Below are 26,506 nucleotides of genomic sequence, written 5' to 3' on the forward strand. Positions count from 1 at the left end.
CCACTACTGTCAGCAGGCCAACATTTGACAGCTGGAAGCCGTTGTTTCTTAATGCCAGCTTTGGGGTGGCACAGCTGATGATATGTGTTTATGGCACAGGCTGCCGCTGCTGCTAAATACCATGTCTTCTGTCAAGCTTTGTTCCTTATTCTCTACCAGAGGTTTTCATAGCTATGTGGTGCTGAGGAAAAAGTCTGTTTCTTATAACCTAAGTCTGGGAAAATCTGTATCAGCTAAACTGATTCTGGAGGTTTTCAAAAACAGAAGTCTGTACTTTTGGTTCTCTATCTTTTTTTTTTTTTTTTTTTTTTTTTTTTGTAACCTGTAAGGGAAAAGGCAGTACGAATTAAGGAGAACAGCTCAGCGTTATTACATGTACATATTACCAAAAATCTTTATGGTTTGTAGATGACACTAAACATGAAAATGACTTCCTACACTTACTGCTATGTGATCCTGGTCTGATGAAGCTTGAAACCTATATGCAAAACCAAAACAGCAAAATCTTAACTTGTTGCTGTGTCTTCCTTTTAGAGAACATGCATTTTGAATTGGCAATGAATTGGTATTTTGAATGGACAATGGGAGACAGGTGAATGGTTTTAAATTTTGACTTTGCAAAAATGAATCCCATCAGACAAGACGCCTGCAATTATTTAAAAATACGATGCTTGGAATAATTGGTTTTTAACTCCACTGTATAGATGAACCACATTTCTTATTTAAAGGGAAAAAAGGATTAATTGGCTTTAAGATTTGATAGAATATGAGCATCATTCTACCATTTGGCGTGTTCCAGGTCAAGAAATGTCATCCATTTGTTACCATTGCTGTTGAAGAGAGACATGCTTGTTTGAAAGACCTACAGTCACTGCAGAGTTTTCACAGACCTTGGTAACTAGTCAGTTGTTACTGTTTTAATAAGTTCAAACCATGATACAGTTGTCTTTTAAATTTCTTTTTCTTAACCTTTCAATCACTTGGTCTGCTTCAGCCTGTGTTTGCAGGTTAGACCATACAGAAGTCATGAGTGTACTCTCTTTTGGTAAACTCGATTGATTTACATTTGTCAGTCCCAAATTCAGGAATTTAACTCTCTTCAGTGAAGTGCTGAAAAATAAGCTTTAAAATTTAATTTGAAATCAATAGAGGTTGAGCCTGTTTCTTTGCAGTCATTGATTAAGAATGTAATTTGAAAGTATGTCCTTGCTCGGGACCTTGTTTTCATATTGTACATTTCCTAGTCCCTGAGAATGTTTTTCGCAGCTCTTGCTGAAAATATTCATGGGAAGAGCTGTGCTATCTGATTAGCAGTGTTAGCAGCCTTTTCCAGAGCCTAACCTCTCCAAATCACTGCACTGCTGGTGTGTTGCAAATAACTGGACCATCACTGATGCTAATGCATTGCTGGCATCTCCAAAGGGCACCTGCTTGTCCAACACTACTATCAGAACTATTTCTGATCCCACTTTTGCAGAGAACATGCTCACCTCAGCCTTGTCCAGCAACCTATGCTCCTTTAGTGGTCCAGAGAGCAAGAAAGAAGTCCTCTGATAAGGTGATTGGAGTGCCCTGTGAAGTCCAGGCAATCCAGCTGCTTGTATTCAATGGATGTGCAATTTTTCCTTGTAACAATTTGATCAGTTCCCTATACTTCGCATTACATGTTATCTTGCGTCTTGTATTAAACAGTTATCATGTATTCCTCAACTGGCAAACTTCATGCACTGTGCAGGCTCTCAGGCTGCAGTCTATATTGTACCATGCAGACAACTCACACTCTATTTTTGCATGCCATATTTGGATTTTTCCATCTGCACGTTCTCTTTGTGTAGTAATTTTTCCGGAGCTGCTGTTAGTCAGACCACAGGTATCCTGCACTCAGATGCCTGTTGCAGTCACTCCTTCAAGAACCCTGTCACTCTCTCTAAGTTGTAGGCAGCAAACCACACTTACAAATTATAGTTCCTTTTCCAAAACTGTGTGTGCCCACACCTAGCTATCAGTTTCATCAACATTAGATCTCATTTTTGATAGACTTCCTGTTTTTCAAGCTTGAAAAAGCATTTCGCTAGATTTTTATAATAGTATTTGCCTTACATCTTCCCGGCTTTGCTTAGTTTGTAAACTAGATGCCATTTTTCCAGTAGTGGTCACATCAGTCCTGCAGACAGAGGTAAAGTGCTATTTTCATTGCTGTTGTAGTCAAGAAGTATATGTCCTTTTGTCCTCAACATACTGCTACTTAGTTCTGTTAGTCTCCCACATCATTTTCAAAATCATTGACTTCAAGACTATAAGTAGCCTTATATTTGAGTATAGTCTGTAGTCTTTGTTTCTAGATATATCACCTTGCTTTTGGCTGCATTAAGTCCATTAAATGTGGCTAACCAAATTTTTTAAAAATATAATAAAGGCTGGGAACATGTCAGTTCTCTTATTGCTTCAATCTTCCATCTTACTAATAGTAGACTCGTCTGAAATCTTGTAGGTAGATATAGTTTTACAAGGAAGTATTTTGGTCCATTTGCTGAAGGTACTACGTCTGATTAGTTTCATTTGATTAATATAATATAAAAGGTATTCATAATGTAGAATCAGTTTCAGAGAAGTTGCCTGGAGAATTTTAGTCCAGAGAAATTGCCCAGAGAAGCTGAATCCCTGGAGGTGTTCCAAGACCAGGTTGGATGAGGCCCTGGGCAACTTGATCTAGTGGGTGACATCCCTGCCCATGGCAGGGGGGGTTGGAGTTAGATGGTCTTTAAGGTCCTTTCTACCCCAAACCATTTTATGATTCTGTGATTCTGTGATTTCAACGAAAATTCAGATTAAAGGGAAGCAACACTGAAAGTGCTGCATACGTCTTACAAATATTACTGATGAAGCTGGTCTATAATAGTAGAAATTCTGTCCATTTAACATCTGTTCAGGTGGCCCTCTCCAACTATTTTCTTCTTTCACCCTGAGCTGTGACCCTCCTCTGTGAGCATTTTGATAAATGCATTGGTATAAGTATTTAGGTATAACATTGCTACAACATCTATATCTTTATTACAAGACAGTTGAGAACATTTTTTACATCAGGAAAGAAGTCATCAGCATGAAATATTTGATTGTTATTTCTTGTTTTAAAATCTAAAATATTTCAGAGGATGAATATTCATAGAAAATGCCAAGCCCATGTGACAAAAACATTACCTGAGAGAAAAGATATTGGTAAGGGTCTTCCTTCAAAAATAGACCTAACGATGTACCAACCTTGGAGGTTACAAGTTTTAAACATGATAGAAAAGTTTTCTCTCTCTCCTTTTTTTTTTTTTTTTTTTCTTCTCCTTTTCAAAACCAAGGAAATCATTACTGTAATTTGTCTGGTGTTCAAAAAACAAAAAAGGTCTGTTAAGGACAAAGGTGACAGGCTTTGAAAGGAATAATGTCCCCTCAGTTAGTAACTTCTAGAATGTCTGGTAATCTTCCTATCCAAGAAAAAAAAAAAAAAAGTGAACTTGTATTGAAAGTCCTGGTCTGGACATCAGATAGGAAAAGAAAGTACACAGGGACACTTTCTGGGTCTGCCATGGTAAGTGGGATGTGTCTGACAAAGCAGCGGTGTGTCTAGAGCAGGCTCCTTATCTGAGCTAGTCACGCTAGCTTTTATTATATTCATTAGAGAGGAACAGACACTTGCAGGACATGAAGTCATTTCACTGTGAAACAGCTGCTCTACTGCTGGTGGCTAAGGCTGAGCAAGACACGGTCCATCCTGTAAAAGTAGAGGTGTATCAGTAAATCCCTCTGTGCCAACTTTTCCTCTGGTTTTAAATATGACTAGTCTTATTTTCTTCTTCCCTACATTTTTTGAACTGGTAGGTATATCTGTTAAAAGAAATTTTGCTGGATGTGTATTTGTGTAACAGTATGGAAGGAACCATGCACCTCAGACAAGTTTTTCATGAAAAACACATTAGAACCTCTTCATTAAATAGAATATTCATAAAACAAAAACAAAACGTATACCGGAATGCCCTTTCTTCTATAAAAGTCAGCTCCAACCATTAAAAGTAGCAGGAGTGAGACCTAGAAAAGACTGTGTCAAGATACATGAAATAACCCAACAAAACGTCGTATTGCTGCTTTTTATTGCTAAAAAGAACTGCTTTCAAACTAAAACGATTTGTTTTCTTAGGAATCACAATGTGAAAATTCTAACAGAGCACTCTCTGTAAAAAGATAATTCTTTGAAAAATACAATAATCTCATAACCATTGTATTTTACCTGAGAGGTCTATGATGAGAGTTGAAATTGTTTACATCAGGTCTGGAAATTGTTATAAATATCATGAATAGTTTGCTCAACTGTGACAGTTCTGAAAACTTCAATATGTTATGATGTGTTTGTACCACTGAGTCCATCATTCTCTTTGGCAAAGTAAAAAGTACTTTGCATTTTATAGTATTTTAGAAAATTACTGTTCAGTCCTCCATTTCTACATGCAGTCCCCATAGTTCCTTGAATTGCAGGAGATACATTTCTTGGTCCTCTGATGGTTCTTCAGATAACTGTTTCTCATACAGTCTGGACAAAATTCCCTCTTTGTCAGGGTCATCACACTTAAACAGTCCTTCACACACCTGATTTTCAACACTGGACAAAGTAGGAATATACAGTCTTCCAGTATGAGGATCCCAATCCACTAATATGGTCTGTTCACTCTCTTTCTCTGTGAGGCTGTGTGCTATTTTTTCCAGCTGAGGATAGGATGTCTGCCCAGATTTTTCAGCATCCAAGTCCACCAAATCGATATGGGTCTTACCTGGGATTTCATCCACAGCATCAACTGTTTTCAGTTTAAGTTCCTCTAATTCCTGTCCCAAACAAGGGTCTGTTGCCCTCACGTCTAGTTGGGGGCAATACGCCTGTCCTGTTTTAACGTTAACCAAGTCCCCCAGAGCAATTTGTGGCTCACTGAGAAGCCCCCTTAGGGCAGAAGTCTTCTCTTTCAAACCAAGTTCTTCCGGTTTCTGACCAGGACTGAAGTCTTCAGCCCTTACATCAAGTTCATACTCTACATTCCTTGCATTTTTTTGGCTCAAATTATTCTTTGTTCCAGGCTGGCCATAAAATGGCCAGTTCCCAGTTTTGTCCCCCTCTGCTAAAATATCCTCTTCTTCTAAAATATCTTCATGAGAAATATCAAGCAAGTATTTTGTTTCCAGCACTTCTTTTGGAGTCAAATCTTTCCCTTCAGTGCCATTGTAAATGGTATAATAACGGGGACTTTTCCTTTCTGATATCTCAGGATTGGATTCCTGAGATGGCTTGTACTCATCCACATTAACACTGATAAGGTTGACCACTATCTTTTCACATGGTATAAAAACCTTTTCCTTGCATTTATCAGTGTAGTGCCATACCTGGAATGGAAAAAAGTATTTTGGTTTAAGTATAATAAAAATACCACCTTGCTTCTTCTTATACTATAATCTATTTTTAAAAGAAATGGCTGTATTCGACCTTATTAGAGTGAGTAATTCAACGTAGGGAAGAACGAAGTTCATCATGTATGCCTCCAAGAGTGTTAACACACCTCACTTTTTTTATTCCATCAGAAGTAAAAATGTATGATGAGCAGCTCTAATTTCCCCTTTCTCATCTTCTCCATGTCGAAGTAGTGGTTAGAACAATTCTGTCAAATTCTGATTTTGTTTCCACCAGTACAAACTCAAGTGACTTTGGAGGGAACATCAGACTTGGCCATGGGTCACAGACTACAGAAATCTATTCCACCATTTTTAACCAGTGAAGAGGAAGTGCAGTGAAAACCACATCCCACAAGCATAGTCAGCTACCGTGTTAAGGTATAACTTACAGGGGATTAAATAATATCAGGTTTCCTTTCAGAGAAGTAAAATAGAGTAACGTTGAAGTGCAGTGTATGGAGCCTGCATTGTGCATTGTCATAAACTGGATTTGTGACTGCAATAAATCATCTAGGTAAACAAATAAACAGTCTTTCTGAAATGAGTAATACTTGTAGCAGAAAAAAAGTACTGTAGGAGCAGTTACTAAAAGAAAATGCAATACCAAAACAACCAGAAGCTGCATTTCAGGGTTTTCAAACTTGAATGGAAGACTAAGGCCACTAATCTATGTAGCAAGCAGTCTGAAAGCTCCCCAGGTCAGAAGTGCTGGACCAAAACCAAACTGCTTATTCCACCTCTCCTTGACCACAAGGGATGGTCAGGTGGAATAGTCTGTAGGTTGGGAAAAGCAGAGACCATCGCTAAAATAGCAGATCTATATTCATCTGTTACCTCAACATGAACTGAATCCAGAGGTACAGAAATAAAATTGAAGCTTTCAAGGTGGACATTAAAAAGTTCATTGGACATTAAAACAACAACAACCCCTTCATGAAGCATTCAGTCCCTCTGTGAGCACTTCTCCTACCACCTCTGCACTAGATTTCTTCAGAACGATCAGCATGTTGAAACCACCTCCCTTATACCTCCCATCCCACCATGTCATGCAGACCGGATTAACATCAGTGTTCATTCATTGCTGTAACTGCATGCTTGTGCTTGAGCAACTTGTTTAGAGATAGCTGTGAGAAAGCTCTGCTCATGGGATGGAAATGCAGTATTTCTTAGACTTCACATGTTCCTTCCAAAAATTAACAAACTTTGCAGAATGGCTGCTAACTGGTGTTATTCCTGTGTTTTTATAGCATTTAGTAAAACCCTCACGTGATGCTCTTTCCTTGATCTGAGTAGCAACCAGCGCTTTTATTTGCAGATAGCCATGGCTTCCCCCTGGAAAATGCACCTCTCTGCCATGAGTGCCAAAGTTGGCAACATCCTCCAGCAACAAAGAATACTTACCAGGTTTGTTGGATGTTTCTGTTTGCTGACATGAATATACCTGTGCACACAATAGCATGTCATTGAAATAAGAAAGACAGCCAGCAGGATGGGCAGAAGATATCCAAATATTACTGTTATAATCTCATCTGCTGTTTTATCTGTTAACAAAACAAACATTTTTATTGCATTGAGTAACTTTTTAACGTATTCAACTACAAATATAAGCATTTACCATATTGCTTTTTGGATATGGGATGTAAATGTTTTAAACCAGGAATTTGCCGGAAATTACAGTTTTTTAATTTTTATCTCAATTATAAATGATATTCTAAAGGGAAGTAATAATCCCCCCCAGTTCTCCTGTTGCTAACTTATGCCCCCCTCAAACCATCCCAGCTCCTTCGTTCCCAAACCTCATTCAAGGAGAAAAATGAGCTCCATTCACTAAGAATCAAAGAAAGCAGATCCTGTCTTATCTTTCAGTCAGTAGGTCCCAACTATGTTTTAAAGTCAAAATTTTTTTCATCAATGCAAATGCAAAGAGGGCAGAAACAATGCTAACTTTTCATTCTGAGAATAGATACATAAAAATTTACAAACGCTATCACCATGATTTTTTCTGAAGTAATTTTGCAATTTTTCAGCTTACACATACCTTTCAAAGTAGCAATGCAATATTCTTTGGAAAACCCACTGTGTAAAAGTGGTGTGGTGACATGTATCTGTGCACTGACACAATAAGCTGTTCCAGGCTCTAACCAGGGCACAACCAAGGTGTTGTTGCTGACGGAGAAGAACCACTGGAAGATATATAAAAAAAAAAGATTTTATTTATATTATCACTTACAGAAAGGTAAAGATTTTATATACAGTAAAGTAATTGCGCTATGGCAAGAACCTTTATTAAAAAGAAGAAGGAGAAGGAGAAGGAGAAACTTCTATACACCTCTAATTGATAATCTTAGCATTTTAATATACCATTTAACAGAAGGGAACCTTTATGGTGTAAATATCCTGTCTAGAAACTCAAGAGATTTGCCAGATAGAGATTGTACCTGGAGGACAGGAACAAAAATAATGAATATTTTTGTAAGTAATCACTGAGTGCTTCCTCATCTATTGTGTTTATGCTGGAAACTACCCCTTGATATGGAATGTAAATCTGGAGAGACAGATGAATGCAGAATTTTAGATGTGGTGGCAAAGGGTGCGCTTTGTCTTGATGCATGGTGAGTACTTTTACCAGACTTCCTGGCTGGGGAGCAGCTCCGCTGAAGAGGGCTAGCACAGGCAGCAAGCGGAACATGAGCCAACAATGTGCCCTTGCAGCAAAGGAGGTCAACAGCATCCTAGGCAGTGCCAACAGGAGAGGATCCAGTAGGTGAGGGGTGGGGAATGTCCTCCTCCACTCAGTGCTCATCAGACCACCCCTAGAACAGTGTCCAGTTTTGGCTTCCCCTATACTGAAAAATGGACAAACTGGAGTGGGTTTAGTGGAGGGCCACTGAGTTAGTTAAGGCTGGAGAACTTGCCATGTGAGGAGAGCTGAGGGACTGGAGCTTGTTCCATCTGGTGAAGAGAGAGCTTCAGGGTGACCAGGATGACCAACAGAGATTATCAAGACAGAGCCAGATTCATCACTGTGCTGAATGGTGGGAGGATGAGAGACAAGGGACATAAGCAGAAAAAGAGAGGTTCAGGCTGGGTAAAAAGAAACACTTGTTCCCCAAGAGGACGGTTGAGCAGTGGAACAGGTTATGCAGTCTCCATCTTTGGAGATTTTCACTATGCAACTGGACAAAGCTCATGTGTGAGCTTATAGCTGATCTTGCCTTGAGCAAAAGTTTGGACTAGAAACTTCCTTGAGCTTCTGTCCCACCTGAATGGTCCTACAATTCCTATAATGCTATGAGTTCTATTTCAATTCTTGCTGTTACAGACAAAGTACATTTCAGTAAGAACAGTGCACAGATTGAATATGTACAGTTCTACAGCCTTCTCAAAGCTTACCCGTTTCTTTGTTTTTTTGTTGAGGACAGACACGTTGTATTGCAGGCCAGGATACACTTGAAGCAGAGAGACTGATTCTCCATCAGGACTTCTCTTCCACTTCTCGGGAGCAGTCAGAATGATTGAAATAGATTTCTCAGTAGATGATACATTTACCATGGGTGGATCAATTTTAGCTGGACAAATAAACATTTACATAAAACAGTTACGTGCAGCAGAGAATTTGACCATGTAGTTTCTTAAAGTGATGATGATAATTTTTTGTAATGTTCTGGGGAGTCTAGGTAGAACTTTGAACAATCCGTTTATACTGGTAGAAAATTACTTTCCAGATAACGAAGAGAAACTTCACAGAAGGAAGCTGAACACTGACTTGGAATTTTGCCTAGGAATTCCTGTGACTTTGCAGAATATATAACCTTGAAACTCAATTTGCTAAAACAGGCTAAATTACCAGCATGTTGTCAGATTATCTGGCACAGATAAGAGAGATGGTGCTTTAGAGTATGATTACTGCTTGGTTTAATAGAGCCTTTTGAAAATCAGAGTTCTTTATATAGTGGATGTGCCACAGCTTTTGTTTTCCTTGAGTAAAGCTTTACCATTGCATAAAAGAGTATTCAGTGTATATAAGACGGTTCCAAGAACACAAGTTTAACATACATATATCCAAATTCCAATACAATTATTTCAATTACTGCTGCCAGCAGCATAAATCTCAATTTGCTGTTGCAGCAAAAAATTCTAACCTCACATTAAAATTAAAATACCACATGCTATGAGGCACATGCACTCTGAGCACAGAGTATTAATCAAGGCCATGAACACCTGGATTTGTGATTAACTTTCCTTACTGTCTGTAAGAGGGTTGAATCGTGTCGTCTCCATCCAGTCAGAGCACATCCCATTTAGGAAGGCTTTCACACTCGCGTAGTATTGCTCTTCATAGTCAGCAGTCTCATTGGAGAGGTCACACCACGTTCTGTTGATATTCCTGCATTCTGGCTTCCTAATCCATTTGCCAACGCCATAACTATATTGAAAGAGGAAGAGAAAGGACCTGTGCAAAAGCTATTGCCATGATATTAGTCACCCAATAATATAACACAGAAATGGATCATCGAGATGATAGAACAGTTTGCCTGTTTTGCCAAAATGTGCAATTTCAAGGAGTTCCCAACTTCAGCTGAGATAAAACACAAGATTTCCCCAAGTTTTTAATGAAAAATAAATCAGAGTAGGCCCTACCCAAAAGAGGCAATAGGTAACTAACTGGGATGTTACTGATACTAATTTAAGTCCAGATTTGCTTGCGACAATCTCTCAACCTCTGTCTCCACAGCTTTAATTTAAACACTAAACACTGGAGAACTGAGCCAGGATGACTGTATGAAGACAAGAGTTATGCCAGAATGGCTCTTCCTGGTGTGTGAAGACAGATGCTCGGGGTCTCTCAGATGAGTGGACAGGAGACCACCCATCTCTGACTGTTAAGGTGCCAGTCACTTTTTTTCTTGTTTAAAGCAAAGACTCCATCTGGAGTTCAATGAACGTCAAAATCCTTCTTGTTGAAGGAGAGACATACACGTACCACAACAATTTTTCTTTGGAAAATTTCTGCCTGGATTTGCTCAGGAGCTCCTGCTCTTCAAACTCACATTATGCTGAAAATAATTCCCATTTGGCTACTAATTAATAAGGGTGTGTGTCAGCTTTGATATGACTGCAGGACAATATCACTCACCAGCATTTTCCACCCACCTGAAAGCCTTGCTCTCCTGGGTTACCAAAGCACATATGAGTATTTTTGCAATAAGTGTGAAATATGGCTGTACCTATGACTACAGACTCTTCTGTGGACCCGCTGACCTGCAGTCAGTGTTGCTACTGCTCTCTGAGCCTTCTACCTTCTATACAATTATAGCTCATTCCTTTATCGTTGAGAAATCTCGCCTTTCTTAGGGAGGTGGACTATGTCTCTCCTCTGTTAGCACAAGATCTGGGCAAAAGAGGTTGCAGTCTCTGACTGCAGGAGGAACTTTTTGCTTTGTTTAAGTAACCAATACACGTTACAGGAAACTTCCGGAGATCTACATTTGTTTCAGTGTCATGAAAAAAATACTAGACCAAGGGAAGGGTATATAGCAGAGGATAAGCCTGGGAGCATTACATCATCCATGGAAATGAATCATGGAAATGAATGAATGATGGAAATGAAGGAAAGGAAATAGATTCTGGTCTTCACTCAAATTCCTTGATATCCTACAAAGGGGTGAGGCTTGATTCTGATCACGTTACTTGGTTTTCAACAATACTTGGTAACTTCAGTGGTTGGACTCCTAAACTGGAGAGGTATGTGGCATCAAAAGAAACCTGTTGGTGCTGAGTTTTTTAGAAAAGACCAATGAAACACTGGCTACTCAAAATATTCTATTAAATGCTACATCCCCAGATCCATTCAGATGTGTACAGATGGCCACTGTGATGTCAATCCACAGCACAGTCTCATAGAATCATAGAATCACAGAGTGGTTTGGGTTGGAAGAGACCTTAAAACACATCCAGTTCCAACCCCCCTGCCATGTGCAGGACACCTCCCACCAGACCAGGTTGCCCAAAGCCCCATCCAGCCTGGCCTTGAACACCTCCAGAGATGGGGCATCCACAGCTTCTCTTATATATACATATTTAAACTGGATCTGAAGAAATCATTACCACAAGTAAAAGTTAAAAATTATATTGCTTAAATCTAAGACATATTTTAGTTCTCTTTTCTTTTTAGCAGCCCTATCTCATATAAAGATTTTTTTTTAATTTAAAATGCTTAAAAAAAAAAAAAAGGCAGTGAAGGATGAAATAAGCCAACTTACACTGAATATTTCACCTTGTAGAGTACTCCATCTCCTGTACCTTCTGGTGCTGACCAGTGAAGGACATTCTTCATGTTTATAGATTCAAAATGGACATTCCTAGGGTTGGGCAAAGAACAATACAACTCTCCTGAGAAAGAAAATAAGAAAGGAACAACATACACTAAGAATCTGCAAGTATATATCCAAGTTAACCAAACAGACACTTATTTTTAAGTAAGCCATAAAATGCTATATATTGCCTTTATTCTCCATAAAGTCAAAAACTGAGCACCTACTCATCTAAATTACCATTCATTGCACCAGCTTTTGAAATAAATAAGCAACACAAGCAAGTCCAGGGGCTCCTAAGAACCTGCTTTCCCGTGTTCCTAATACACACTTGTAAAGTCATAAATTTAATGGAGATGCTCACATTGCTAAACTGCTGGCAAAACAGAGGCCCTTGGACCCAGGGGCAGAATCCCAAGCTGCAAGCTGTGAGCCAGTCCCCAGCACCTCCCAGCAGCCCTGAGATGGGCCCTGGAGCTGGAGGTGCTGGGAAGGTGCTTCTTGTTGCAAGTGGCCACGAGAGCATAATGGGGAAGAGAAAAAACGAATCTGTGGTCTTTCAGGACTTTTCAGAACCCTCTTCCCCCCGCGATGCAATTCTAGTTCTTAAGATAACAAAAAGTGACAAAGAAAGGAGGAAATACAGCATATTAACATGAACAGTGGGAACCTATCTGAATGAATAGTCCTTGACCTTTGTTGCTTCCTTAAGCAGACCTTAATTTTTTTTTAATTATATTTCACTATTACTAAGTGTTCATTCTCCTGTGTGAACTGTGTATAACATACTACATATGACATATAGTTGCTTTTGTAAATAAAAATCACCACCATTTTCCTGATTACCTGACTGACTTCCAGCTGTCTTTGAAGCAAACAGTAAAAGCTTTTCTCTTCAATACATTTATTAAAACAATATCCTTGTTATTTTGTAGGGGCCAATTACTTTAAACGGTCGTGGTGCAAACTATGGGTTTTCCAAGCCTCTACTTGTATATTAATGTTCAAAACAAACTCTGGTATATGCCTGAATCTGTATCTTCAGATCATAAAGCTGTTAATGGGAGGGTATTTCTAATGATGCTCTCTTTTATCCCCAGCACTTAGCTAGTATTCAGTGACTTTTAAATTTTTTTTTTTTTCTAGTTGGAGAACAAGTCTTGTCAGGTATAGTCCTCAAGGCAAGCTTACAGTATGCAGGAAGTCCCCTTTCCTTGAACACAGAAATGCCCCGTGACAGTAATCTAGCAGGCTCTCAAATTACAGGTTCAGTTACAATGAAATCCCAAAGTTTGAGGATGCCAGGGGGTACGAAAGCAGCGGGAAGAGACTGCCAGGAATGCTTCTTCATCTGCTTTGCTCTCACATTTGTTTCCAAGTGGGAGATAAAGAACCTAGAAAATAAAAAGTTTTACTTTCCACCAAAATAAATGTCCTCTACGTGCCTCCTGCTTTAGGTGAAACTAATCCAAATGGAAACATGAAGCTGCCCAACAGAGCTAGGAAAGCATCCAGAAGTTGGCAACATTTGTTCAGAAAAATAGAGAAGCACTTAAAACACTGATGTGCAAGCTGCTAACCAAAGCCAGCATTGCATGGACTGCGAGAAATCATCGATGCATCAAATTTCATTATTTGCACCACATCCCTGCGCAAAAGCCTATGAGAGAGCAGGGATGCCATCAACTGCATGATTGGTAACCAGGAACAAGAGAGAAAAAAAAACAGAAGTCATACAGTCCTTCCCAAGCCCTGAAGAAGGCAACCAGGGAGTCTGTGCAGACAGGGCAGGAGGAACTGAGACACAAATGAACTTTCTGTTGCAATTCCCAAAAAGGAGGAAATACAACATAGGTTTTTTCTTAGGTTGTGGGTAGTCAAAGCCATAAAAGGTTTCTCATTAAAAAAAAAAAAGGGGGAAAAACTAAAAAGAACAAGGAGAAAGTTAAGAAAAAGATAGACAATAAAGTACTTAATGAAAGATCTGAAAATCTCCAGAACAAAGATTTAAAAAGCCCAACCCAGCAGCAGATGAGGACGAGCCTTGTCCCTGGTAACTTGGGCTCTCTGAGCGAGGCATCTGCTTTGCACTGGTCATAAACAGCAGGGCCCGATCAGCACTTCCACAGGCTGAATCATCTCTCGTGTTGGGATGGACCAAACCAGGTGCCTTTCTCTCCCTCCATTGGAGATGGCACTCAAGCTGAGCAGCCTCAATCTCTGCTTTCTTGGCAGCTAAACTTGCCAGAGATACACCTTGTCCGGGAGCTGGGGGGGAACACTGTAAGTCTTTGCATGACAGGGATAGTCTATCCTCCATGTCCACCGCCAACAAGGAAAAAAAGGAAGGGAGTTCAGGTTCAGCAAGACAGAAGGCACCAGGAGTAATGCCTCATGGGCAGAGGAGGGACACGTGCGGATGGACTATCTGGGAGGGCTGATGGATGTTTAGATGGGCAGGTTAGAGAATTAGCTGCCAGAAACAACACCGAGCTGATTCTGCCTAGGGGTAGTGGGATGGATGGGATCTTAAAGCCACTGCTAGCCCCATTCTCATAAACCTAGTAATAAATTAGTCAGGGGTACCGCTGAGTCAGGTAGGACACAGTTAAAAACGTCCCTATCAGCTCACATTTCACACCTTTCTTATTTCTTTCTTTTTTTTTTAAATGTGTACAGCTGATCAGGCTAATACATATTACCCAAATTGAACTGACTGGAGGCAGCCAGCTCGTCACAGACAAGCGAGATTACTTTCATTGGTTTTCCAAATGGTTTTTGTGTTCCTGTACTTTTTGACATTTGTCCATCCTTGCATAAAAACATTTATATTCCTTAAACACTTTTTGAAGTATGAAGTCACTCCTGCTACTTTAATCTGTTACACTAAAATGTTTTTGAACTAGTATCATGTAAAGGTGTTTTTTTTGTTGATTTTTTTTTTTTTAAATCTCCCTCCGCCCAGTGTGGTTTCTGATGTGGTAAATGAAGTTTCAAAACAGAAACACTGACTGCAGCGCATGAGCCAATCTCAGACAACAGAACCCACAGGCTGTATCTTTACAAGATCTGAAGTATTACAACACTGCAAGCACGCTCCGATTTGCCTCGAGTTCAGTGTGATTTGGAAGGCAGAGGGACTGGGACCGTTAACTTTCCATTAGCTGCAAAAGCAGAGATTTGCTTTCTATTTCTGGCCTTGTCCCTTCCTCAGTTCTGCATCTGTAAAACAGGAGTAAAACTGCCATACTCCACGATTTCTACAAGAAGAGTTAAGAATAAACTCCTTCATGTCTCCTTGATGCACAGCAGTGTCCGGAGAAACATGTAAAGAATAGAACATAGATGTAGCTAGTACGTCCCGAGGTTATCAGTTAGTAAAGAACTTAAGTATATGTATCGGCTGCTTATTTTGGTATCTTGTCTTTAAACACAATATAACCAATCATATTCCAATTCTCTTTCCATTAACTAGCATTAATGGCATGGATGTCACATGGAGTATTTTCAGTCTACACTGGCCTACATGAGAGCAGAAATCTCTCTGCATGACTGAGAAATCAGTCATGCAATTCGCTTTGCTAGGTTTAGTGTGTCTCATAGATAGTCTACATTGGCTGTCATCACTTTCCAGTATAATGAAGTAATTTCCTTTATTTATTTCATGCATGGAAAAAAACCCAGAGCCATTATTACTCTCTTTGGAAATGCTGTAAATCAAACCTTGAGTAATATTGTTCTTTATATCTTCATGACTGCACACCTGGACTGGAAAGACTAATAAAATAGGCTTGTAAACTTCACCACCACGATGAAGAGCCAAGTCCTGATCTTAGAGTACGCTATTGCGAGACTCTTCAAAATAGATGTGACTTAGCCTGAAAACACCTTCACATGTGAGCGAAAAAATCCACTGACGTCAGTGAGGTTATTCACATGAGTAAAAGACTTGATGGCAGGTGCCTCATCTCTTTGTGAAAGCGCCTCTGTTGGGTTGAAAAATGTGGTCAGTTTTAATCACACAGAATACTCAACCGCCTTGCTCAAGCTGGTACTGTTCAAACCTCGGGTTTGGCTACGGCCACATCTATCTATATACACATGCATATATGTGCACACACACCTATGCAAGTATATTGCATGTGTATGTGCATTATAACTGCTGTCTGCTCAGTGCACCTGCTTTTTATCTGCCAGGAGGCAGGGCTGCCTAATTCGGTGACAAATGGCTGTGTTTAATGTCAACGTTGCAGGACAAATACAGCTGCAGCTACCCAAGCTCTCTCACTGTAAACACATTTGTTAACTCGTCTCTTGAATTAGATAACCCAGCAGCTGCAAAGCATAAAAATATATAAATACACAAACACACACACACACACACACAAAATATATATATATATATTATTTTCTTTTTCAACACTGGCTGAAGTTATGAGGTGAGGACTAGGCAGATACCCACCGAAAGCTGAGCTGTAGCCACAGAAATTTGCCCTGTGTAAGTACCGGTGTTGACTGTACTGCTGTCAACCAAGTGATCACCCATTGTATTTCACTGTCACATGGCTAGAAGGATTGCCATCCCACCAAATTTTCTAGCAAAATAAAATGCTGTAGAAAGTCACAGAGTCTCTCTAGACAACTGTAAGACATAATTCATGACAGTGAGTGATGTGTAAAGCATCAAGACAGAAAGGAAAGTCTTACTTCAACACAGCTTTTCCCAATAGCTACAGCAGTCAAAACCAGGGACTCCTCCCTTACCAATTACTTCTATTTAAATGAGGAACTCCTTTTTTGACAATGACAGAAAAGACTTTGACTTCAATTGCTGTAGCATTTTCTTATGCAAAAGTGGCCCTGGGGAACACCCTTAATGGAAGCAACTGCTTTGCACCAGGAGCTGAACTTAGGGGCGACACAGCAGACACTCTCTGTGCCTCATGATTTGCAGTTGCCACTTGAAGGACATCGATTTGATCCAAGCTTGCATGCCTCAGTAAGGGAGCAGACTTTTGATAACGCCAAGTCCCACAGTCACTTTTTTCCACTGGGAGCTCGGAACCACCAGTGAAATATGAAGCAACTTCGGAGCAATTTAGCACACCAGAGATTCACTTCTGGCTGTGCTGTGACCCACTGCCCTGTTCAGCTTTGGGCAACTTCCACCAAATTCATGTGAAATCTTGCTTGTTCCTTCTATGCTGCTGCTCTTTGTTTCTTATGAATTCTTAACTCTCTTTTCTTCCTTCAGATCATCTGCTTACACGATGATGTTGTTTGCAATGAAAAATATTCCCTCAAACACATGTGTAAGGATATCATAAAAATAGTCATACTCAATCAGAACAAATGTCCATTCAGCATAATGTTTAGTAGCATTCGCTAGCAGAGGGTTGGGATTGTCTTTTCTGGTACATATACAGTCTAAAGCAAGCTGGCACTGGCCATGCAGGAATGCAAGGGAGTGCATGAATGGTAAACAGGGGAACTGAGCCAAAACTGGAGATCAGAAGTTACAGAGAGGAAGGGAAACCCCACTAAGCCAGGAATACACGTTAGCAAATGTCATTACCTGGTATTAGTCATCTTTGTAACAATTTAAGCAAATAAGTTAACTCTTTTTTTTTTTTTTTTTTTTTTTTTTAATGAAGTGAGCTTGAAAGTTTTCCTCTGTGCTAATTCTTCTGCACTCTTTTCTGGAATTCAACAGGCTGGATAGTGAGGAGGAATGGGAGGAGGAAGACGGGCAGGCAGAAGTCATGACAGCTTCCCTGCCTTTCCTCCCAGCTGGAGCTCTAGGACCACCATGCACAAAGTCGGGCTAGTGAAACCCTTTTACTTCAGCAATGCTGGTGGGAATGGGGGGAGGAGCACGGAGGTGATTTCCTGTTGTAGTCAGAACAATGCTCAAGAGGTAACCACAAAGCAAACTCTTGCCCTCCCAGAATAGGAGCCAGTCACTCCCATCACAGCCTCTTCATAGGGGACATGGGGGAAAGGGGAGAGTGCGATGGGGACAGAAATAGGGTCATGAGACTAAATGAAAATGAGGTGGTGGAGGAGACAGAAAAGCAGAAGTCATGAGAGAAGAGGTGGGAAAACTTGAGTGACAAGGCTTGGACACGTGGGGTTTGTTTTTGAAGAAAACAGGCAGGCTGCCATTGGAAACAGGCGAATCTGGAGAGGTCTTTTAGGGAAAGAGTGAGAGTGGGCAAAGAGCGAAGAGGGGATGCCAAGGTATGGTGTGGCTTGCCCTGACATGCTCTCCTCCTCCGTGTGAAGTCTGGTGTGTGTTCGTCCAATCCATGTCCTAAACTTCTGATGTGCCCCTACAGAGGTTATTGGTCAAAGAGCATTTCAGAACGGGTAATGACCCAGTGCAGGAAGACCCAGCTCCAGAAAGGAGGAGAAAGTCCTCCTGGTCCATTGGAGGCTTGCTGGCAGACAGCTGTGGAGGGCTGTGGCAGCTGACACCTATTCCTTTTTGCTAACTTGTATGACAGAAATTAAATAAACTGATTTTTCTTCCCGCTGCTTTGAAGGTTTGCAAGCGCAAGAGTAGAGCTTGTACAACCTAACCGTGCCGTACTGCAAAAACACGCCCTTGATCCACTCCAATAGGAGAAAACGCTTGTGGGTATGTTTCCTACTAATTTTAAGAGATCAATATTGGCCTGAAACAAGTTGAGGGAAATTCAGGGTGTGCTTGTCTAAAATTACTCTTAACTGGGTCAAGATTCTCAGTCACGATCCACCAGAGGTGTGGGGTTTTTTCCTTCATTTTTTTTAAACAAATGTAAAATATTTGAATAGTATTTTGCTAAGTTGGCAATGCAAAATCATTTTTTTTTCCAAAAGGAATTAAATTCATTTTAAAAACCATTGTTGACACAATTCCATGACATAACAGCTGCTTTTCAAAACAGATGTTTTGAAGTTATATAAAATATTAAAAATAACCCAACTGTCCAGTGTTTAATTTTAAGGATTTTCTTGTCTCCCTAGAACATGTTTAGCATTATCGTTTTATTACTACTTAAATCGACTGCAACCCAGTAGCCAAGAATATCAGTGCTTAACTAGAATATTTCTGACATCTTAATTTTTTTTTTTCAATGCTCCAGGGTTAAGTAAACTTTATTTTTGAAAAGAAATATTGTAAAAATGATGCTGTGTGAGAGTTATCAGGTGAATTCTGACACAGCATGTTGTGGATCAGTCCTAATCTATCCTTACATAAACTATCTATTTTTTACATAAACCCAGCATACGTTGGTTTTAGCTTCATCATTTAGTGCTGGCTAATATCTATGAGGCAATGACAGTTCAATTAGAACTGATAACATTTTATTTATTGCCTAAAGGGTGTTGCTCCTCACTCTCTGACCTACTAACAGCTTGTCTAGACAAGGGATTTTGTTTTTCTTGGAATCTAAATTAGTTTAATAAGTGAAATGCTGTCTTCTGAATCCACATTTTCCCTTGGGCAAGAGACTGAGTGTGGTGTCAATGGAAGAAGAGCCTTCCCTTCTGAGGGAAAGCCAGACCTACAAGATGCATGTGGAGCACTGCATCGGAGATCTGAGGGCTAGGGCTAGCACACCTTGCGAGCTTGCAGTGCCTCATCTCTTGCAGGGGAGGTCCCACGACCACCCGGGACTGAGAGGTAACCGGCGACCTGTTCCCGATCCCCAGCCAGTGCTTAAAAATGGCAAGAGGATATTTTCAAGAGGGGGCAATGCAGGAGGAGGGGGACGCTCAGTGCCTTGCAGGGGTGGCAGCCCTGTAGCTGGGAGCACAGCACGCCGCTGGGTGCCTGTGGAGGAGTCCCGCAGGTGCGTGGGCATTTCCTACTGCTGCCCGGGGCGGCGCGTCACGCCAAACCCTGCCAAACCACAGACCTGCAGGCTGCAGGCCGCCTCCTCCGCTCGCCCTTGGGAAATCTGGCTGAGATGAAGGCAGCCCCTGCCCCACCGGGTCCACTTCCAGCCTGGGAGGACAGGGAGTGCTGGAAAAACCCTTCTGGAAAGCTTTGGCTGGAAGCTTACCTTGTGGGACTCTGATTTTGATCTTCTGCACGGTACCAGGGATCGGCCAGGAATACCCCAGTGGGCATGAAGCAGCCTGCCAAGGATCTCTGCTCCTCCATGTACACACAGCATTATTTTTCCCTTCTGGTGCCCCACATTCATGCTTCTTTCAGAGATAATCTGGGACACAAAGTGCCTTTGGGAAGCAACTGCCTGTAGAGAGCTCACAAGAAACAAAGGTTTCCTGGAGCACCCACCCATTTCTGTTAATCTCCCCAGAGGTATGGTCTGGTGTGTTTTGAGGCACCGTATGACTGTATGCTCAGAGTGCTCCCACAGAAAGTTCAGATGTGAACAAGTAACAGATATAGTATTATTTTTAGTATCTTTCCTGGACTTAACAAGTGTTTTTTTGTTAAAACCACCAGTCATGATTTTTAGACTCATTTACCCTGCCTGTAGGTTTGAAGTGATTTTGCTGTACAGAGGAAGTCACTCAGCGTAATCACCTACCTCCTTTACAAGGTAGAAAAGACTGCCTCAAAAATGCTAGTAAAGGTGGTATTTTCTTCCTGAAGTTCACCAAAACAGTATACACATTTTGATGAGCACAGCAGAAGCCTGACCGTGGACTATGCTGATGGAGAAGGCAGCCCAGTCATGTTGGGACTGCTACGACTTGATGTACACTTGGGGAGTTGTGCAGCTCCGCGTCTGTCTGTCTGTCTGTCTGTTACCTTCTGACAAAGTGAACAAACTGTCAGCAACTACACGTGCCTCAGCCTTCTCCGAGCAGTTTTTAGTGTTTCTGAGCCACATCCTGTACATTACTATTTCGACTACAGTACGCCCTAAAGCAGGTATACTGACGTACTTTCAGAATAGACAAGGAGATCCAAGAGCAGTTGTGTACAAACCACACACGATAATAAATATTAGCCTCATTGCTCCTTTAAGAAACTACTATGAAATAAATTAACCCCTTTCACCTCAAAGCTGTAAGACCAACTTGGGTGTGCTTTTGTGTATGGAGTGTGATTATGCTCAAATACATAAATCTTCATAACCTGTTTTCCCCTCCTAAAGCAACATTCTTCTCATAATAGTTTTTGGACCCATTCCTGTTCCCATCACAGAAAAGGGAGGGGAAAATGGGAGGCTGAAAAACAGCTAAGCTGTCAGGTGAGTTTTAACTGAAGGTGCTGGGGAATAACGAAGGGAAGAAGGGACTACAATCTTTCTCGTGACCCTTCATTCACCTTAAAATACTCTTCAGGTAGCCAGCCAGGCAGGAAAAGAATATATGAATACATTCCTCTTCAGTCACCTATTTTCCACAAGAAGGAGGCATAGTTTGTTTAATCTCTTCATATGTAAACCATCCTGTACCTCCAGTCCTACATCTCATTGCCACTTCTTTCTGCCTTATCTAGTTTTATTGTACTTTTTTTTGAGATAGATAAAGATAGAGCAGTAGATAGAAATTCCGTAAGTTACTAATACAGAAAGTGTAAAGCAGAAAGAGATCTGTACATCATTTAAACACAGCTTTCTAATAAAACTTCATTTTTATCTACAGATGGGCCTGGCTTCCAAAATTCAGGCTTTTACACACCTCGGCTTCTTAAAAGAAGCTCTTGTTTGGGTTGTAAAGGATGATTATTCTCCCTCCTAGCTATTGATCATACAGTTGTAATCAACACCCATTCTTTGAGAGAAATCAATCAGTAGAAATGTACAAGCCACAACTACAAAAACAAACATAAACTGAACCACGTGTACACAGATGACTTGAGTAATACTAACCACTTGCTTGTCTTGGAATTAAAAATATAAAAGCCACTGGAGAATAACAGTGAAAGAAGGGTAAGGTTACCAGCTGGAGTGGCGAATCTGAACGTTAGCACTGGGAACCGCAAAACATATGTAAGTTTTGGACTTCAATCGCAACTTCCCAACAGTGTTTGAAGTTTCTCTACGGAATGCATTAGCTACTCTTGCTGTTTCCATTCCTGATTAAAATGTAGTAAGAATTTGTCAAGTTGTGGAAATTGTAAGCCAAGCCAACAAGCAGGGCATGGATCACAGCATTATCTGACATGAGATAGTAAATTAGAGATGAGACAATAAGGATGAGTCTTTTGATTGTAGGAACATGACACTCCTTCTTCATATACTGTAGTTTGCCTTACACCAATATCCCTTTTTATTTATTTCTACATTACATTTGTTCTTCTCTCCTTCACACTGCAGAGAGCCAGAAAATACCACGTAGAACAAAAAAAAACTAGCTCAGCCCTCCCATGTACTTCCAATACAGAGGCTTCACAGCACACAGACATCACAGAGTATATCCACGGTGCAATTAGCCTATTTACAGCATGCATGCTGCATGCCTCATATATGAAATGATCTGTCTGACACTTCAGTGTGCTATTTAATACCTCAGCTAATACTTACTGGCTGTGTCTGTGTAACAGATGAGCCTCTTCTCAGATCCAAAACATACCTTAAATCACCTTGTGATACTAAACATCATATCACCTTGTGTCAATACCTAAACATCTCAGCACTGGTGAACTTTGAGCTAAGCATTTCATTTCTGCCCTTCAAAATTATAGTCTGGTGCACACCTTCTCAACGACTTACAGTGGATAGGTGAGGAGGAAAAGCAGTGGATTATTAGCACTGGAACATTGCCTGCCTTCTGGATAGCTTTAACGTGACAAAACATAAACTCTGGACATAAATGTGATCCCTGATCTCAAGCTCAATGGCTTAACTGCAAGGCCCGTACTGTAATCCTATCCTTTTATTCTGTATTTACAAGAATACTTCCTTGATAAAAATTGGATGTTTTGTATGTTTCAGTGCTCTAGTAACTGTGAAAGAAAACATATTGAAATCTGCTTAAAGAGAGGACTGAAGCTGCTTCTTAAAATGTAGATGTATTTATTAGTAAAAATACGATAAAGGGAGACGTAAATTAAATCAGGTGTGTCAGTGCAGACCAACCAATTTATGCAACTATTAGAAAAAATTAAAAGGGGGAAGCTTTCAAGGTCCTATCATAAGAAAAGCAATTCGTATAGCCATGTACCAGCTCAAGTGGTATTTACAGCTATTGTCTACATTAGTGAATAATGCAAGCCAATACGAGCAGATCTCTTACATGAAAATGTTAACATTGAAAAAAAATCTTGTCTACACTATGTGCATTCCAGTTTTTTTTCTTTCTAACATTGGACTAGCTCTACTTGGTTTAGATGCACTCAAGGAGAACACCTTCCAGGTCAGCTTCATCCAGAAGACGTCCAGTGCCAAGACTGCTTCACAATATGGACAAAAGCACAGTAAGTGCAATGACTGAGATATTTGCTTCAACATCACATGCCTGATCTGAACGAAAATAGTAAACATGCCTGAAATATAGCAAAACCCTTCTATTTTTGCAGCACAGTATTCATGTTCATTTGCCTTTCCCAGAATCAGTACAATGTAGTACCTGTTGCTTGCTTTTTTTCTGAACAGGTCTACAAAGTAGACACCGGACTCTACGAGCTGGAAGTGTAAAGGTTTCTCTAACTACAGAAGATTGTGGTTAGGGAAGCCCCCACTAGGAAGGATTTAAGATGAAGTTTGGTAAATTAAGAGAATAACATTCTATTGCATTCAAAAATTATGACGTTCCTTCCCTATCCTTGAGCTGCTTACAAAAATCACGAAGCTCTTGTGGTAAAGAAGAACATGCCGCATTTCTTGATTTCTGGATTTTCCATTTTTTTTCCATTTGCTTTTCCATTTTGCATTTTCCATCCCTTTTCATTTGTTCTAGAGTACAGATTTTTAGCAGCAAATGAAACACCAATTTATAAAAATCCCACTGACGTGCAGTGACAAGTGAAATTTTTGTCCTGTGCAAAACCAGGTAATGCTCAGACAGCCCGTGTTAAGTAGGCACACATCACTGGACAGCAGTACCTTAGCTCTGCATGCTTTCAGAGACCTCTGAAACAGCAAACGTAATCCAGTAAGAGTAGGATTGTACCCATGAATACACCACAGGGAAAAGAAAAGCTGTTTTGCCTGGTGTTTTGCCACGATCCATCTGTGAGTTAATGTTTAAAAGCTGCCGCCACATTATTTGGAGAGGAATTAATTTGGAGACTCCCAAGGGACATGCACAGCACGGATGCTGTAAGGTGCAAGAACCCGAGTCTGTAAAGTCCTGCTGTAAAACTGCTCACCATGGTACTGAGGCACACCGGTGCCCCTGTGTGATCTGTTCCTATTCTGGCACTGGGTGAAGCCCTCGGGACAGCTGCAGTATTTGCGGGACTGCATCTGCTCATGACTTGCAACCCAGGCTTATTCTGCTGGAAGAAAATACCCAGAGGACATGGCTCTGCACCTGTAACCTCACTTTTGAGAAAGAGCAGGAGGACTGCTATTACAGTTCTGCACCTCATGTAATGTCTTCTGTTATTAGCAAAATACTGACAGGGTGAGTTAAAACAGCTTTTACTTGTTATGTTGAAAGGGAAGAGGTGAAAAAGGAGGCTCTAAGCCTTCAGTGAAAGGCAGAGCTCTCCCTTCTGTGCTGATATTACTGACTGTCAATAAAAATGTGAAAGTACGTCTAGCTAAAACTCAGGACTTTGCTGTTTCCCTTCTCCCTTAAACAACAGTTAGCGAAAACCAGCTCATCTCCCTCGACGTTTTTCTAAACCTCCTCTGGAAGCAAAGTCTGTGCAAATAAATTAAAAAAATAAAATAAAAAAAATAAAGGGCAACCGAAGGCCAGTTATAGAAATTTTCCAAACCACTTGTGCTGGCGATCAGTGAACTTTGATGAAGTGAATGTGATGTGGGCAGCTGCCTGAAAGGGAGCTGACCCTGCGAAGGGAGAGCTCAGAGCGCCCATCTCTGAAAGCCAGTCGAAGCCACTGGTGCATGAGAGAACAGTTTGTCAAATGAGTTAACTGAAACCGTCCTGAGGCAGTGCTACTCAAGGATGAAGTGCGCTCCTTACTACAGTCCAGCTCTCACTAGATCTGGAAGTTTTGCTGTGGGCTTTAATGGGAGAAGACCAGTAGGTTTCTCAGAAGACGTGCTCATCTCTGCTTTACACGGGAGGGACAGAGCATCTCGTGAGATGCTCCTAGTGACAGCCAGGGCCCCACCGAGCTCGTGCCCACCCGGCAGCACCCCCTGCCCGCTCCAGCTGCTGCAGCCCCCCGAGCTCGGGGCTGTCACCAGGGGTCGGGTCTGGCCGTGGCTGGGAGCAGGGCGGCAGAGGTGCTCAGCACTGGCACGGGCGGGCAGGATCTCTGCCAAAAACTCATCCTGCCAGCTGCTGTAATGTCTCCTACCGCGCAGGTAGGGCTCCTGGGGCTGGTGACTGTCAAGCACAGGGGAAGCTACAAACACGGGAGGTATTTGGGGAATTACCCTGATGCTCCTAACAAGGAGCAGCCCGAGCGCACGCTATCAGATTACAACTGAAAGCAATCTAACATTTTAAAAACATACAGCGCTCTACAACCTAATTCTCCCGTAACTGCAGAGAAAAGAAGAAGGTGAAGCGGCCTTACAGAAGCACCCAGCCCTCTCCCCCCACTGTAAGCCCTGGGGGAGCAGGATCGGGGCCATAAAACCGGCTCAAAGCGCAAAAAGCGGCGAGAGCGCCCAGCTCACCGGGGGACCCCGGCCCGGGGCAGCCCGGATCCGTGCCCAGCCGGGGCTGCTGCTGCGCAGGGGAGCACCGGGGGGAGGCAGGGGGCTGCGGGGCTCGGCACGGCACGGCACGGCACAGGGCTGGGCCAGCTCCGCCTGCCCCCGCCGGCTGCCTGTAGCCCAGGGAGGAGGGGGACCCCATGCCGTGCCGTGCCGTGCCGTGCCGTGCCATCGCCGTCCCGGGGGGGGAACCTGCAGCCCCCATCACACCCCATCTCATCCCATTTCACCCCATCCATCCCCACCCAGCCCATCCCACCCGTCGGGAGCGGGCTCGGCCGCCACCTACCCGTGTGCGCGGCGGTGCGCGGCGGCAGGAGCAGCGGCAGGAGCAGGAGCAGCAGCAGCAGCAGCAGCCGGGCCGCTCCCCGCCGCCGCCGGCGGGCGCCCATGGGGGTCACATCGCCCGCACCGGGGCGCCCGGCGCCGCCGCGCTGGTGGCGGCCGCAGCAGAGCAGGGGCAGGGGCAGGGGCAGGGGCAGAGGCAGGATCAGGGCAGGGGCAGGGCAGGATCAGGGCAGGGGCAGGGCAGGGGCAGGGGCAGGAGCAGCAGCCGGGCGCCGCCGGGCGGGACGCGGAGGGCAGGGGAGGAGCCGCCGGGCGCGGGGGCGCGCAGCTCCGCGGGGGCGCGGCGCGGTACGGTGCTGTGCTGTGCCATACTGTGCCTTTCGGGGGGCTGGAGCTGGACACAAACTTCCTTGGGACGCTGAGGGTGCTGCCCGAGGAGGCTGCGGAGGCATTCAAATACACCACCCCCGTCCCGCTCCACCTGAGCCCGGTGGGGCTGCGGAGGCGCCTTCCCACCTCGGCGACCCCGGGGTGCCCCGGCAGCTGGAGGGGGCCCTGGGGTAGCCGGAGGTGCCGTGGCACAGCTCCTTGCCCTGCCCTCAGACAGACCCCTGCCAGCTCCCGACCCGCTGCCCTCCCGTGCTTCTGTCCCCTTCC

General features: G+C 42.4%; 1 protein-coding gene across 2 annotated transcripts; it reads right to left on the reverse strand.

Annotated features, from left to right (window-relative positions):
* Positions 1–4,119: 4,119 nt before the first annotated feature.
* On the reverse strand, positions 4,120–26,137 carry IL20RA (interleukin 20 receptor subunit alpha). 2 transcript variants are annotated; one of them, XM_040553070.1, is made up of 7 exons: positions 25,851–26,137; positions 11,742–11,871; positions 9,726–9,904; positions 8,872–9,047; positions 7,517–7,661; positions 6,880–7,019; positions 4,120–5,412 (listed from the first exon to the last, which is right to left on the reverse strand). In XM_040553070.1, the coding sequence occupies exons 1-7, from the start codon at positions 25,951–25,953 to the stop codon at positions 4,471–4,473; spliced, it is 1,815 nt and encodes a 604-aa protein (XP_040409004.1). In that variant the 5' UTR covers positions 25,954–26,137; the 3' UTR covers positions 4,120–4,470. The 2 variants fall into 2 exon arrangements, with proteins under 2 accessions (XP_040409004.1, XP_040409005.1); XM_040553071.1 differs by having other exon boundaries at positions 11,742–11,840; positions 25,851–26,023.
* Between the last annotated feature and the right edge of the window lie 369 nt (positions 26,138–26,506).

This window comes from Cygnus olor, chromosome 3 (assembly GCF_009769625.2).
Source record: "Cygnus olor isolate bCygOlo1 chromosome 3, bCygOlo1.pri.v2, whole genome shotgun sequence".
Taxonomy (NCBI): Eukaryota; Metazoa; Chordata; class Aves; order Anseriformes; family Anatidae; genus Cygnus; species Cygnus olor.

What these genes read in the sequence shown, in the direction of transcription:
- IL20RA (XM_040553070.1), bottom strand. Translation starts at nt 25,953, where the DNA reads ATGGGCGCCCGCCGGCGGCGGCGGGGAGCGGCCCGGCTGCTGCTGCTG. An exon ending in GCGCACCGCCGCGCACACGG is followed by an intron (nt 11,872 to 25,850) that starts GTAGGTGGCGGC and finishes TTTCTTTCTCAG; the next exon opens with GAGAGTTGTATTGTTCTTTG. An exon ending in ACAAAAAAACAAAGAAACGG is followed by an intron (nt 7,662 to 8,871) that starts GTAAGCTTTGAG and finishes TATATCTTCCAG; the next exon opens with TGGTTCTTCTCCGTCAGCAA.